Source organism: Vespula vulgaris, chromosome 4 (assembly GCF_905475345.1).
Source record: "Vespula vulgaris chromosome 4, iyVesVulg1.1, whole genome shotgun sequence".
Taxonomy (NCBI): domain Eukaryota; kingdom Metazoa; phylum Arthropoda; class Insecta; order Hymenoptera; family Vespidae; genus Vespula; species Vespula vulgaris.
The window spans coordinates 9834368-9846637 of NC_066589.1; the positions used below are offsets into that span (position 1 = coordinate 9834368).

Sequence of the window (12270 nt, forward strand, 5' to 3'; positions counted from 1 at the left end):
TAAGTGAAATACTATTATATAAGATGAGACTTGTATGTTTTGCATCTGTGGTCATTATAATGATGATGACTTTTGTTTCATAGTTTTATCAGTTTGCCACAGTGGCCATCATTGGCTTACGTTTGATTTACGTTGCAACTTTTTCTGATGATGACAATTCTTGGATCTCTAAGTATGCTAGATACAGTGTGAAATACACACGAGAAAGTTTGTTCGTGTAATGAGCAGTTCATGCGAAAATTCGTGTCCGTGGAAGGACTACCTGGAAGATACAATCAATAGATTTGCTTCTTATTTAACGGATTTTCTTCCATCAAGTTTCGGCCTAACCCTCGATTCGACTAGTGCTGTTATCTTTGGCAATGAGCCTTTTCAAAGATTTTCTGAATTTTTCCAAGAGTTAATAGCCTTATTATCATTTGATGAATTTCAACTCCAATTACTTAAGATTTTTCTATTTATACTTACTAGTACAATTGCTTTAATTTGTATTGCCTGGCACGTATATGGTTTAAGAATATCAGAACAATTTATGAATCCAAGTAAGTACAACCTTGCATTCTCACACAGGTCTTTTTTTTATTAAATTCAAGATTAAAAAATAAATAGAAAGTATATAGTATCGTCAGAAATATATCTTCCTTAGGTGGCCTACCTGCATATTATGGGAAATCCTCGGAATAATAATTGAATAATAATTGCTAGTTGAAAGTTTTGTTGTAGAAATTATTATACAATTATTGTCTACAATTACATCATAATCAGACTATACCTTTCTAAATATTCAAAATGGCAGATAAGATAAAGGCCTTCTTTCAGAAGAAAAAAGCGAACGCTAAGTTTATAAATGCTGGAAGAGGATATAAGTATGTATATAATCAAAAGAAAAGATTGATTTTTATTTAAATTAGCACACGCACACACACACACACACACACATATAAATCATTTGTTTTATAGATTGAATGAAAGTAGTAAACCTGAAACATCTGAAATATATCAACCAAGAGAACCAATAAGAAGAGCAGAGCCTACGGAAGAAGCTAAAGTAGCTGGACAAGCTGCATTAGCACGATTAAAAGCAAAAGAAAATGACACATGCAGATTTAACACGTACGTTTGCTATCTAAAATTTTTATTTAATTATATATTAATCCATTTAATTCTGTATAATAGGTCATATGCGGCAATTCAGGCACGTGTGAAAAAAGAATTGGAATTGGAAAGAAAAGCACGACAGGAACTTGAAAAAGAAGCTACAACAAAATTAGTTGAAAAACCTAAAGACGAAGCTATGAATAATGAATTTTTAGCTGTTGTTGATGTATACTTCCGATGTCCATATATTTCTGAAGAAATTTTAACACGAGAGGAGTGGAAAAAAAAGATTCGAGAATTTTTGTATGAACAATTAAAAGAAGAAGAAGCAGGATTAACTTCGTGCTTGATCATTCATAATTGTAATACAGGAAAAACAAAAATTCAAAATTGTATAGAGACATTAGAGAAATATATAGAAAATATTTTAAATAATCCAGACGTAGAAAAATATCAAAAAATTAGAATGTGTAATAAAATATTTCAGGTAATAAGTTTACTGTTATAATTTTTAGGATGGTTATAATAGAATTTTTGGGGATAGATAATATATAATGCAATATTATTTTTTTTAAAAGGAAAAAGTGTTACCATTGGAGGGATCTTTAGAATTTTTGAAAGCTTCTGGTTTTGAACAAAAGAAATTATTACACAATGATCTAGAAGAAGACTTTTTGGTATGGAATCCTGATGCTTCTAGTTTGGATGATTTAACTATGTTAGTAGAAGCACTAAAATCTGCAGAAATCATTCCGCTTGAGGTAGACAGAAATTTACAAGTTCTGTTGCCTAGTCAAGCAAATGAGATGACTGAATTACCTGAAAGTTTCTTCAACATAACTTTAGAAGAATTGAAAAAAGAACAAAAACTTCGGCAAGTAACAAAAACTATTCAATTTTACTAAGCGATATGTCGATGAAGAGATTGACAATGTACAAATAGTCTAACTAACCATAATTTTTTATTATAAACAGGGCTGAAGCCATTGAAAGAAATCAAATATTAAGGACGAAAGCTATGCGAGAAAAAGACGAAGAACGAGAACTTAGAAGATACAGATTTACATTAATTCGAATAAGGTTTCCAGACAACATAATATTGCAGGGAACATTTTCAGTGCATGATAAGTATAAGGAAGTTGTGGAATTTGTTAAAGAAAATTTAATCAATGCTGATATTCCATTTTTGTTGCTATTAGTAGGTCAAAAGATACGAGAAAACGATTATGACAAAACATTGTTAGAATTAAGATTGATACCAGCATGTTTATTAAAATTTTCATATGAAGGTGTTGAAGGAAAAAAGCTTGATACATCAGCAGGATATTTAAAAGAAAGTGTGCTTTGCTTAGTACGAAATGCATAAAATCATGGTGGATGTTAAATATCGCAGACGTTTTTGTACAAAATAATTTTTTATAAGTGATATTTAGTATACACTTTACGTTAAATTATGTATTCCGTTTTTGTCCCAATATGAATTATATTTTTAATAAGTATTCCTCCAGCTTCAGCTTTAATACGTGAATTATTTATAAAACATCAATATATACCTATGCCCATTGAAAATTATAAGTGTTGTTAAGTTTCAGAGTTTTAATTGAATATTATCCATCTAAATCAAGTTCACAAATTATGCATAATAGGAGAATATGTCTTCACATTTATTACTTTAATTTCGTGCCTTGAATTTAACGAATATTTAAAACCTTACAAATTAATATACACATATACTGATTGAGAATATATATTTGCATTTTAATTCATTTTAACAATTTAATCAATAAATAATATATATAGCTTTAAATTATTTCTTATATTGTACTAATGATGTGTAAACATAATATAAACATTATATAATAGCATATATATTCGTCAGAATTTTTTATAAAATTTATTTGATAGTATCCTAAACAAATACGCAAGTAATATCAAGTAAATATTTTCCAAATAACATCTGTCTGTTTTATAAATATTTACAAGGAGAATACAATTTCGTCTAAATATATTCTGTAACTGTTATATGTTTTAAGTAGTTATAAACGAGTATAAATATATAAATAAATATATTTTGGCACCTTCATTGTATATTAAAATTCATTTCAGTCTTGGTGCGTCGCACGTGTATCAAACTTACTTATTGTATCTTTCAACTTGCATTATGAAATATATAAACATGACGTTTATGTGAATACAGAAACGTGTATTAAATTATTCGGATAAAATAAGAAATTATGTTCGTATTAAATAAATATTAGTTGCTGTTATATAAATACATATATGATCGTAAAATCGATGGAATTTCTATAATTCGGAGAAATGAACTTTTAATTATTTAGTATTATTAGAGGATTCCTTTAAATTTTGATTCTTAGATTCAACAGGTAAGGCAAGCGTAGCAATTGCTGCGCATAACGCGGCGATAGCGTATACTGCCATAGCTCCTGTGATGGACCATTGTAAAAACACTTGTGCTATATATGGCGTTATCATAGCACCAATTCGTGCCATAGCACTACATGCGCTCACACCTATACTACGTAAATGAGTTGGATAAACTTCTGGTGTATAAACATATGCTGCTTGAAATACGCCAGCGATTAATCCTCTTGCTAAAAATATGCCTATGGTCAATACTGCTCTACTTAACAAACAAGCTCTTCCCAAAAAACAGATAACTATTGAAAACATGACTAACTGGCATGACATAGTCTTTCTTCTTCCTATTTTTTCTATCGCAAATACAGTAGAAAAAATTCCTGGAAATTCTGCTAATGTAGTCCACAAAAGATCTATGTAATCGCTTCGCCTTAGACGACATTCTAATTGACAAGTATTTTCTATTTTTTCGCCATTTGTCCATGAGCCGCATTGTTCCGACGACGTGTGGAATAGTTCGGTAGTCATTAGTACCACGCCATAGTAACAAAATGCTGTAGCCATCCTATAATTTGTTACGTTTATGTGTAGTATTCTAATATTTATTATAATTACAACCAAGCAATAGAAAATTATGATCGAGCAATATAATTAAAAAAATATTTTCTATGAAAAAAATGTATTGTTTTGTTAATCTTATTATAATACTTGTATATAGCAGAACTGTGCAAGTGCTAAATATTTTTCATTTTATATTTCCAAGATAGTGTGTAAATCGAAATTAACCACCACCAAAATAAATTATAATATGTGTATTTACCACACCAGCCAAAGTAAGGTAGAAGTCTTGCACATTTCCTTGCTTAACACATCCGTGAACCTACCGCGATTAGTTTGATAAAAGCGATCCATAATCAATCTTCCTAAAGGTAATGGCTTCTTATTTTCTCGTGCTATTCTTTCCAATGTAGACAAAGCTTTATCCATTCTACCAGTTGTCATATCAAAAATTGCAGATTCTGGAAGCCACTATTGAAATATAATGTAACTAATGTGTTATAATAAATAAAAAAATAACGCGAGTTATTTCTAGCTTACTGGTGTAATAGATGCAAATATAAGAAGTGGGATTGCTGATAAGGTAAGAAGCCATCTCCATCCAAAGTTTGGCATTATTATTAATGCTATTGCAACTTCAAGACATGCACCAAGTGCCCAAAAACACTGGTAAAAATATTTACATTTTTTTAAAAATAATTATAATATAAATTTTAAAGCAATTGATGCAATAAGACTTACATCCAATAAAATAACACATTTGGCTCTCTGTTTTGCTGGTAAAAATTCAGCATACAATGTAACCCTATTGAAATTAAAAAATACTGGACAATAATTAAATATAATATACATCTTATATGCATTATATGGACTTACCAAATACTTACGATTGTGGTACACAACCAATAGCAAAGCCTACTAAACCTCTTAGTAATAATATCCAAAGAAAATTTGGTGCAAATGCACTTAAAAATGCATAATAAAATAATAATACTGCACATAAAGTCAAAGCTTGCTTTCTGCCATATCTATCACTTAAATTACTCCAAAATGTCGAGCTCAACATCATACCGAGAAAAACAACCTAAAATAATAATTTATTTTTTTTATATATAAAATGCATTAAAATACCATGGTATTACACAATTTCTGATTATTACCGTTGTCGTTAAAGCTTGTTGATATCTGGAAATACCCCAGTCACAGTGTAAAGATGGACTGAGAATACTTAATATTGTTATTTCCATACTATCTACCATCCAACATAATCCAGTAAACAAGGAAAGTTTCACTTGAAACTTTCCAAAACCCAATTCATTGATAGCTTGAATTACTGTGAATGTATCTATTAAAAAAAATTAAATCTTGTATTATATATAGTATATAAAATCTTTATAACTTCAGATTATATACATCTTTTTATTATTACCAATAGATATTATTGTAAACATTTAATAATAATATTTACATTCTTAAGTTGGAACATTAAGAATTGTTTTATAAACACTCAATGAATTAAGATTATAATGTAATTTAGTTTTTATTATATTAATCACCTCTCTACTATAAACATCAATGTTATGATTCCCCAAAATTTGATTAGTTTATTTCAGCAGTCATTAGTCAAAGCAGTCTTCATAAACCTAACGACTTATTATCATGCATTATTAAATATTTAATTTATACATGCAGTTATTTCTTCTTTGAAGTTAAAAATGATGAACAAGCATGGTTACCCTATAGAACAAAGTATAAAACATCTTGAGGTTTAGTTTATGATATAATACACAATAAATATTTTAGTGACAAAAATATAACGGTAAGCTCATACCGTCAGGTATAACTACTATGGAGGAAAGTTCAATAGATCGATCAACGTTATCTTCAAAGGTGCCATTATATCTTCCAGCATTTTGTTCATTGCCATTTAATTCAGAGCCACGTGATTCTTTTAATTCACGATATGGTTCGTTAGATGTTTTACTACTCTGAGTCGTCATTGTTACAAATTTGCCATGAATTTATATTTTATCGAAGTTCTTTAAATCGTAGATAATAGTTGTAGCACCGATTCAAACATAGCAAAACTGAAACACGGCTATACAAATGTGGTAAGGTGTATTTTATTACGGAAAATACTCATTTGTATGTAGAGCGTGACATTTCTTCGCGAAGTTTAGGTTATGACATATATCTCGTACATCAAACTACGTCTCGAATATAAATGCATATACGGTAGTAATATATGGTACGATAGAGATAGCCTTCACAATTCATATAAAATTCCCTTTTTTAATATTTCATATTATTTTTAATATTCCTTTTTGAATAAAAACATTATTGCGTTTTAAAACTATTTCAAAACAAACAGTTTTACGAATTTATATTCCGTAATATAGAGTATTTAGAAATTCTTGTTGGCATATTTGAATATTTTATACTTTTAATCGATTATCGAGATCCCTAAGGCCATCTGGTGAACAAACGATCGAATTAATTTTCGTAGTTCAACCCTACTGATAGGTTACCCATTATAAACTATACGTATAGAAAATTCTTACACGTAGATATAACATTAACGTCGAATTTTTAAATTAATAAAAAAATTGATATAAATTTTAATGTAAAATTGTATTAATTGTTACACGAATGTAAAAAAAATCATATGTTTTCTCAAGTAGTGTACGATCCTCGTATAGATTTCATTTCTTTTTAAAGAATAGTTTTCATTGGATGTTACGAGCAATAAAAACGCCACGTGTCGGCATTACGATATTGAACATTCATTTATTATTCAAAGAGTTACGTTTCTGAAGAGTATTATTTAGTAATGGACGTTTGTTAAGAAATTTGATGTAACAGTTAACGTTTCAATAATCTTTTTTTTTAAAATGAATAGACATGTTGAATTTTAGTGAATACGAAAAAGAAATAGAAAAATTTATTAAACGCGATTTTTCGGTGAGAACTGCTGCTCAGAAATCAAGCTGTTAGTTACGACTGTTATTTGAATTTATAAGAAATAATTGTTATTATCTTAAGTAGAATTCTCTTTTGAGCAGCAAATAACAAATTAATTCCTGTATATGCTGTATTCGTGTCCAAATAATGAGTGTAGACAGCGAAAACAAGTCTAATGAAGCGATCGCACCGTTCACTCCGTCCGCCGATCAAGAGAACAGTGGCAATGGGAATATCGGTGATATTCCAATAACACCAGATATGGTGCTGCGACTGCCTACCATCACAGATAGTATGACAGTTTTATTTCGTGTTATTAATGTTATTAACCTAACGGCATATAGTTTGCAAACAAAACACAATGGAAAAGTTACATTGTTTGCCATCACCTAAGATAATAGACGCACATTCTTTTATTTTCTCATGGATATACAATTTTCACGTTGCATAATCAACATGCTATGTGTTTCTACATTTTATATCATGCCTATCCCAGAATCCCATTTCAATTTTGTCTTCACGCTTCTTTGGTACTGCAAAGTATACAAGACGATACAAACAATACGTCTTGCCTCAAGACGTAAATGCGGTACCTATATTGTTTTCAGAGTATTTATGCTCTCCGGAAGCTAATATTTATGACATAGACTTTACCAGATTCCAAATCAGAGATCTGGAAACAGGAGCAGTTTTGTTTGAGATAACAAAACCACCAGCTGCTGGTTAGTGTAATGTATACAGTTCAAACATTTTTCTACCATATGGAATCGTTTATTGTTATTTGTTTAAAATCTTATTGTTTTATTCAATCAGAATGTGATTCTCATCAAGATGCGGAGGCAGATTCCGAAGAATCTACTTGTGAGGATGCGAACACCGGAAGATTTGTGCGTTATCAATTTACGCCGCAGTTTCTTAAATTAAAGACAGTTGGTGCCACGGTCGAATTTCTGGTAGGCCCAAAACCAGTAAACAATTTCAGGATGATAGAACGTCATTTTTTTCGAGATAGATTGTTAAAGACATTTGATTTCCAATTTGGATTTTGTATTCCAAATAGCAAGAATACATGCGAACATATTTATGAATTCCCTACTCTACCAGCTGATCTGGGTGTGTACCACTTTTAAATATTTATTTGTCATCCAATTCTTTTATATATAAATTGCTAATATAAATATATATGTATATATATAATACATAATGTAATACTACATGTATTTCAGTTTCTGAAATGATTGCAAATCCATTTGAAACACGTTCAGACTCGTTTTATTTCGTGGACAATCAACTGGTAATGCATAATAAAGCAGATTATGCGTATAATGGAGGACACCAAAATGATGTGATTTAATATGTTATTTGTTGGATAGTATTAATTGAAAGTTATAGATTAATAATATCATAATATTTGCACATTATGGAAAGCAATTGTGTTAATAGTTCAATTATTCACCAGTCTGACTTAAAGGTAGAGTTACATGGCACATAATTTTATTTAGTCTTCATATTATTGCTGTCAATCATACACAAAAATAACAAGTAATTTTGGAGTATACTTTTATTAATAATATTTATCTCATTGATCATAAAAGTTGAAACTAGTTGCACATAATATTTTAACGATTTTATGTGACTTTTTTCGAGTTTCTACTTCTCATATAATTGCTTGAAACGAATAAACGGCCTCAAACCACTTTGTGCATCTTACAATATTTTTTTCTCTAAATAAGAGAAAATATTGCCTACATTAATATCTATAATTAAAAATATATAAAAATACGACGTCATGTTAACAAATTCTTACCTGACATAAGATTCACACTTTGTTTATACTGTGTTATATTTTTACTATTTTTCACCCATTATCTCTGTAAAAATTTTCACATAAATATATGTACATATTTACAAACAATAATATGCTATTACTAATACATATTTACAAACATCACGAATGACTTTGATTAATAAAATTGGTGACAATGTTGATAAATTCTGCTGGCTTATCTGCATGTACCCAATGATCGGCACCAGCAATATAAAGAAATTCAGCACGTGTAAATAATTTCCTAATAGCAGGATGATCTTCGATTCTTATGTAATCACTATTTGAACCACCTATGAACAATGTTGGACCCGTATAAACTTTTCCTCCTACATTAGGGAATATTGCAATTTCAGTAGAGAAGTTTTGCTCCAATACCGGTAAATTGACACGCCATTTATATTTTCCAGGTTCTGCCTCTACAATGTTCATTGTTAGAAACTAGAAAAATGTATAAAAAAATATTTACTTATATATATATATATATATCCGTGGTACAAAATATGACATGATCTAAATACTTGTCGTAACGGTAATGGTTTGACAACTTCCGCGAGTTGTTCTTCTGCCGTTTTACGTGCTTTTGACAAGGATGGAATTCCATCTAATATAATAGAGTTCATGACTTTAAAAATTTTCACCATTTCTGTTAGATTAGGACTAGCTCTTGCAGGAGACATATCAACTACCACCAGTTTTTCTATTAACTGTGGATAATGTAGTGCCAAATACATCATAGCGGATCCTCCCATACTATGTCCTATTACAATAGCTTTTTTTATTTCTAAATCACTTAATAATTGCACGATATCTTGTGCCATATGTTTATAAGACATTTTTGATGAATGAGGCGAATCTCCATGATTTCTTGCATCTACTGCAATTACCTAAAAGTTATCTTGTATCTTAAATTTGATTGGGAATTAAATAACAATAGAATAAATTACAGAAAAAAAATAGTATTAAAAATAGAACATAATAAAATACTTTTACTACCTTACGTTGACTCTTTTGATGAATCGCTTTGGATAAAGAATTCCAATTATTTTTTGATCCAAATAAACCATGCATTATTACAATAGGATTAATTGTAAGATTTAGATTTTCTTTCATTGATTCATAAGAGGCATAAGCGAGTTTAACTGGTTCGGCACTTAAAGAAAATAAATATAGAGGTTAGAATATATAACGATTAAGATTGTATATTTTTTAATACGTACATAGAAGAATTGTTTAAAGTTTTATAAGTTGAGAGAAGTCGTAGAACGGGTGAAAGCAATGTAATATTTAATCTTCCGAGATGAACTAATCTATTTTGAGTTGTTATTTGAATCATTGTAAAATATAGATATTATGAATGAAACGTAGTGTAAAATTAAATCAACAGTGTGACAGTATATTTATTTTAAATGAAAACATATTAAAACTGCATAGTACCAGGTTTTTTCTGGAAAAATTTAGAAGTTTTCATATTTTTATATCCTATTCTTTGGAAAGCTTAAAGCATACTCCATATTCTATTTAATCTGTGTTCTGAAAACGGTAAGTAATTATGCAAAATTTAGGATAGTTTTTATGAAAGTCACATGTGCAATAAGCAGTTTACATGTATTCCCAAAATGTTAAATAATTATTATAGAATTAACCAATCAGATTTTAGGTTATATTCTAAACTTTGGACAATTAATAGTGGTTAAAAAAAATGTACTGAAATATATTTTGAAAGCTTTTATAAATATGCTTTTATCGTATTTTATGCAGAAGAATTTTTTTTTAATTACGCATTTAGTAGATCTATATACATTTATAGATTTATGCCAAGGTGTATACGTGGCGCTGTGGTAGTGAATATGTCTCTCTGAAGTGGCAGAAAAAAGGAAGAACATATGTCTTTTGCGTCCTCCTACTATAGAATTTGATAAAATGAGTTGGATTATTTCATGTTTCTTTTTAATTTTATCCAGTGTGTGTGTGAAAGCCTATTTTATAACAGTAGATGCCCACGCAGAAGAATGTTTTTTCAATAGAGTAGAACTAGGCACCAAAATGGGTTGGTTTCTCTTACATTTAAAATATTTTTTTAAGTAATAAGGCAATAAAAAAGAAATCAATTAATTATAATTATTATTATATTTACTTATTAAGAGTATCATAAGTAAGCTATAATTTACTTCATAAATATATGTGTATATATATATATATATATATGTACACATATATACCTTAACATTTTGTTCATTGAAGGTTATATATAATTTGCAATGTAGTCATATAATTATTGTTTCCAACGTTTAATACTTAATCTTTATTTTCAAGATGATACCAACTAAATTAATATATATTTTTTAGGTCTCACATTTGAAATAGCAGAAGGTGGATTTTTAGATATAGATGTAAAGATAGTTGGTCCTGATGGTAAAATAATCTATCAGGGAGAACAAGAAAGGAGTGGTAAATTTACATTTGCAGCGCATACTACAGGAGCATATACATATTGTTTTAGTAATGAAAAAAGTACAATGACTCCAAAGGTTGTAATGTTCAATATGGATGTCGGTGAAAATCCTAAACAGGAAGAAGGTGCGGGTGGTGGAGGTGCAGACGGAGAGACTAACAATCATGTAAAATTAGATGATATGATAAAAGAATTAAGTACCAGTTTGTGGGGTGTAAAAAACGAACAAGAATATATGCAGGTAATATACATTGTACTTGCAAAAGTATTCTTATGTCAAAGATAATTAAACTAATACCTATATATTTATTAAATATAGTTAATAGAAAATATATTGCGTGTATATGTAAACATTTTGTACAATGTTGAATTTATTAATTTCAGGTGCGTGACAGAACTCATAGAGCAATCAATGAAAGCACAAATTTCCGAGTCGTTGTATGGTCATTTTTCGAAGCTACGGTATTGCTCTGTATGACAATAGGGCAAATCTACTACTTGAAAAGATTCTTTGAAGTTCGAAGAGTCGTTTAATTTAGATTATTTCATAATTAATTCATTCGCTCATTGTACATTTTTCTATGTAACTAAGTTATATAAGATTACAAAATATCATTCTTTGGAAAATTGTTTGTTTTCATTTCGTTTTCTTTTTTTTTTTTTATGGTACAATAAACCCTTTGCGTATAAGCACGTTTCTACGTATATATAATATACATATATATCGTGATGCTTTCAACGTATATTCAGATTTTTATTGCAAAGTTTTTAACTAAGAAAATCTTTTTCTAAAATGTATTTTGAATTATTATAATACATTATATATAAAAAAAATTGCTTACGTCTATGATGACTCGGCATGGGCGATGGTACGTGAAAAGAATTTTCGTGCTTAAATCAACGTCGAACATTTTTCTCGGTGCAATAGCCTTAGGATATTCTTGGGTAACTCATTTCACTCGCGAAGCAGGCGTGAGAATAAATGAATCAAATG

General features: G+C 29.2%; 5 protein-coding genes across 12 annotated transcripts; 3 read left to right on the plus strand and 2 right to left on the minus strand.

Moving 5' to 3' along the window:
- The first annotated feature begins 50 nt into the window (after positions 1–50).
- On the plus strand, positions 51–2667 carry LOC127062948 (UBX domain-containing protein 6). 2 transcript variants are annotated; one of them, XM_050991990.1, is made up of 6 exons: positions 51–542; positions 630–866; positions 961–1113; positions 1177–1585; positions 1677–1972; positions 2074–2667. In XM_050991990.1, the coding sequence occupies exons 2-6, from the start codon at positions 790–792 to the stop codon at positions 2462–2464; spliced, it is 1326 nt and encodes a 441-aa protein (XP_050847947.1). In that variant the 5' UTR covers positions 51–542; positions 630–789; the 3' UTR covers positions 2465–2667. The 2 variants fall into 2 exon arrangements, with proteins under 2 accessions (XP_050847947.1, XP_050847946.1); XM_050991989.1 differs by having other exon boundaries at positions 52–542; positions 647–866.
- Positions 2668–3006: 339 nt separating this feature from the next.
- On the minus strand, positions 3007–6469 carry LOC127062942 (synaptic vesicle 2-related protein). Its single transcript, XM_050991969.1, has 7 exons — positions 5867–6469; positions 5196–5380; positions 4923–5119; positions 4777–4840; positions 4576–4701; positions 4298–4506; positions 3007–4042 (listed from the first exon to the last, which is right to left on the minus strand). Exons 1-7 carry the CDS (start codon positions 6033–6035, stop codon positions 3430–3432), a joined length of 1563 nt encoding a protein of 520 aa, XP_050847926.1. The 5' UTR covers positions 6036–6469; the 3' UTR covers positions 3007–3429.
- Positions 6470–6592: 123 nt separating this feature from the next.
- Positions 6593–8947, plus strand: LOC127062958 (protein unc-119 homolog). 3 transcript variants are annotated; one of them, XM_050992012.1, is made up of 5 exons: positions 6593–7024; positions 7098–7288; positions 7605–7718; positions 7810–8109; positions 8223–8947. In XM_050992012.1, exons 2-5 carry the CDS (start codon positions 7144–7146, stop codon positions 8348–8350), a joined length of 687 nt encoding a protein of 228 aa, XP_050847969.1. In that variant the 5' UTR covers positions 6593–7024; positions 7098–7143; the 3' UTR covers positions 8351–8947. The 3 variants fall into 3 exon arrangements, with proteins under 3 accessions (XP_050847969.1, XP_050847971.1, XP_050847968.1); XM_050992014.1 differs by having other exon boundaries at positions 6593–6996; XM_050992011.1 differs by having other exon boundaries at positions 6596–7288.
- Positions 8804–10456, minus strand: LOC127062955 (protein ABHD11). Of its 5 annotated transcripts, none has more exons than XM_050992009.1 (5): positions 10042–10456; positions 9823–9974; positions 9291–9708; positions 8944–9240; positions 8804–8867 (listed from the first exon to the last, which is right to left on the minus strand). In XM_050992009.1, the coding sequence occupies exons 2-4, from the start codon at positions 9886–9888 to the stop codon at positions 8945–8947; spliced, it is 780 nt and encodes a 259-aa protein (XP_050847966.1). In that variant the 5' UTR covers positions 9889–9974; positions 10042–10456; the 3' UTR covers positions 8804–8867; position 8944. The 5 variants fall into 5 exon arrangements, with proteins under 5 accessions (XP_050847966.1, XP_050847965.1, XP_050847963.1 ...); XM_050992008.1 differs by having other exon boundaries at positions 9014–9240; positions 9818–9974; positions 10042–10442; XM_050992006.1 differs by having other exon boundaries at positions 8940–9240; positions 9818–9974; positions 10042–10436.
- Positions 10457–10636: 180 nt separating this feature from the next.
- LOC127062959 (transmembrane emp24 domain-containing protein 2-like) lies at positions 10637–11903 on the plus strand. Its single transcript, XM_050992015.1, has 3 exons — positions 10637–10871; positions 11171–11517; positions 11661–11903. The coding sequence occupies exons 1-3, from the start codon at positions 10745–10747 to the stop codon at positions 11808–11810; spliced, it is 624 nt and encodes a 207-aa protein (XP_050847972.1). The 5' UTR covers positions 10637–10744; the 3' UTR covers positions 11811–11903.
- Positions 11904–12270: the final 367 nt, after the last annotated feature.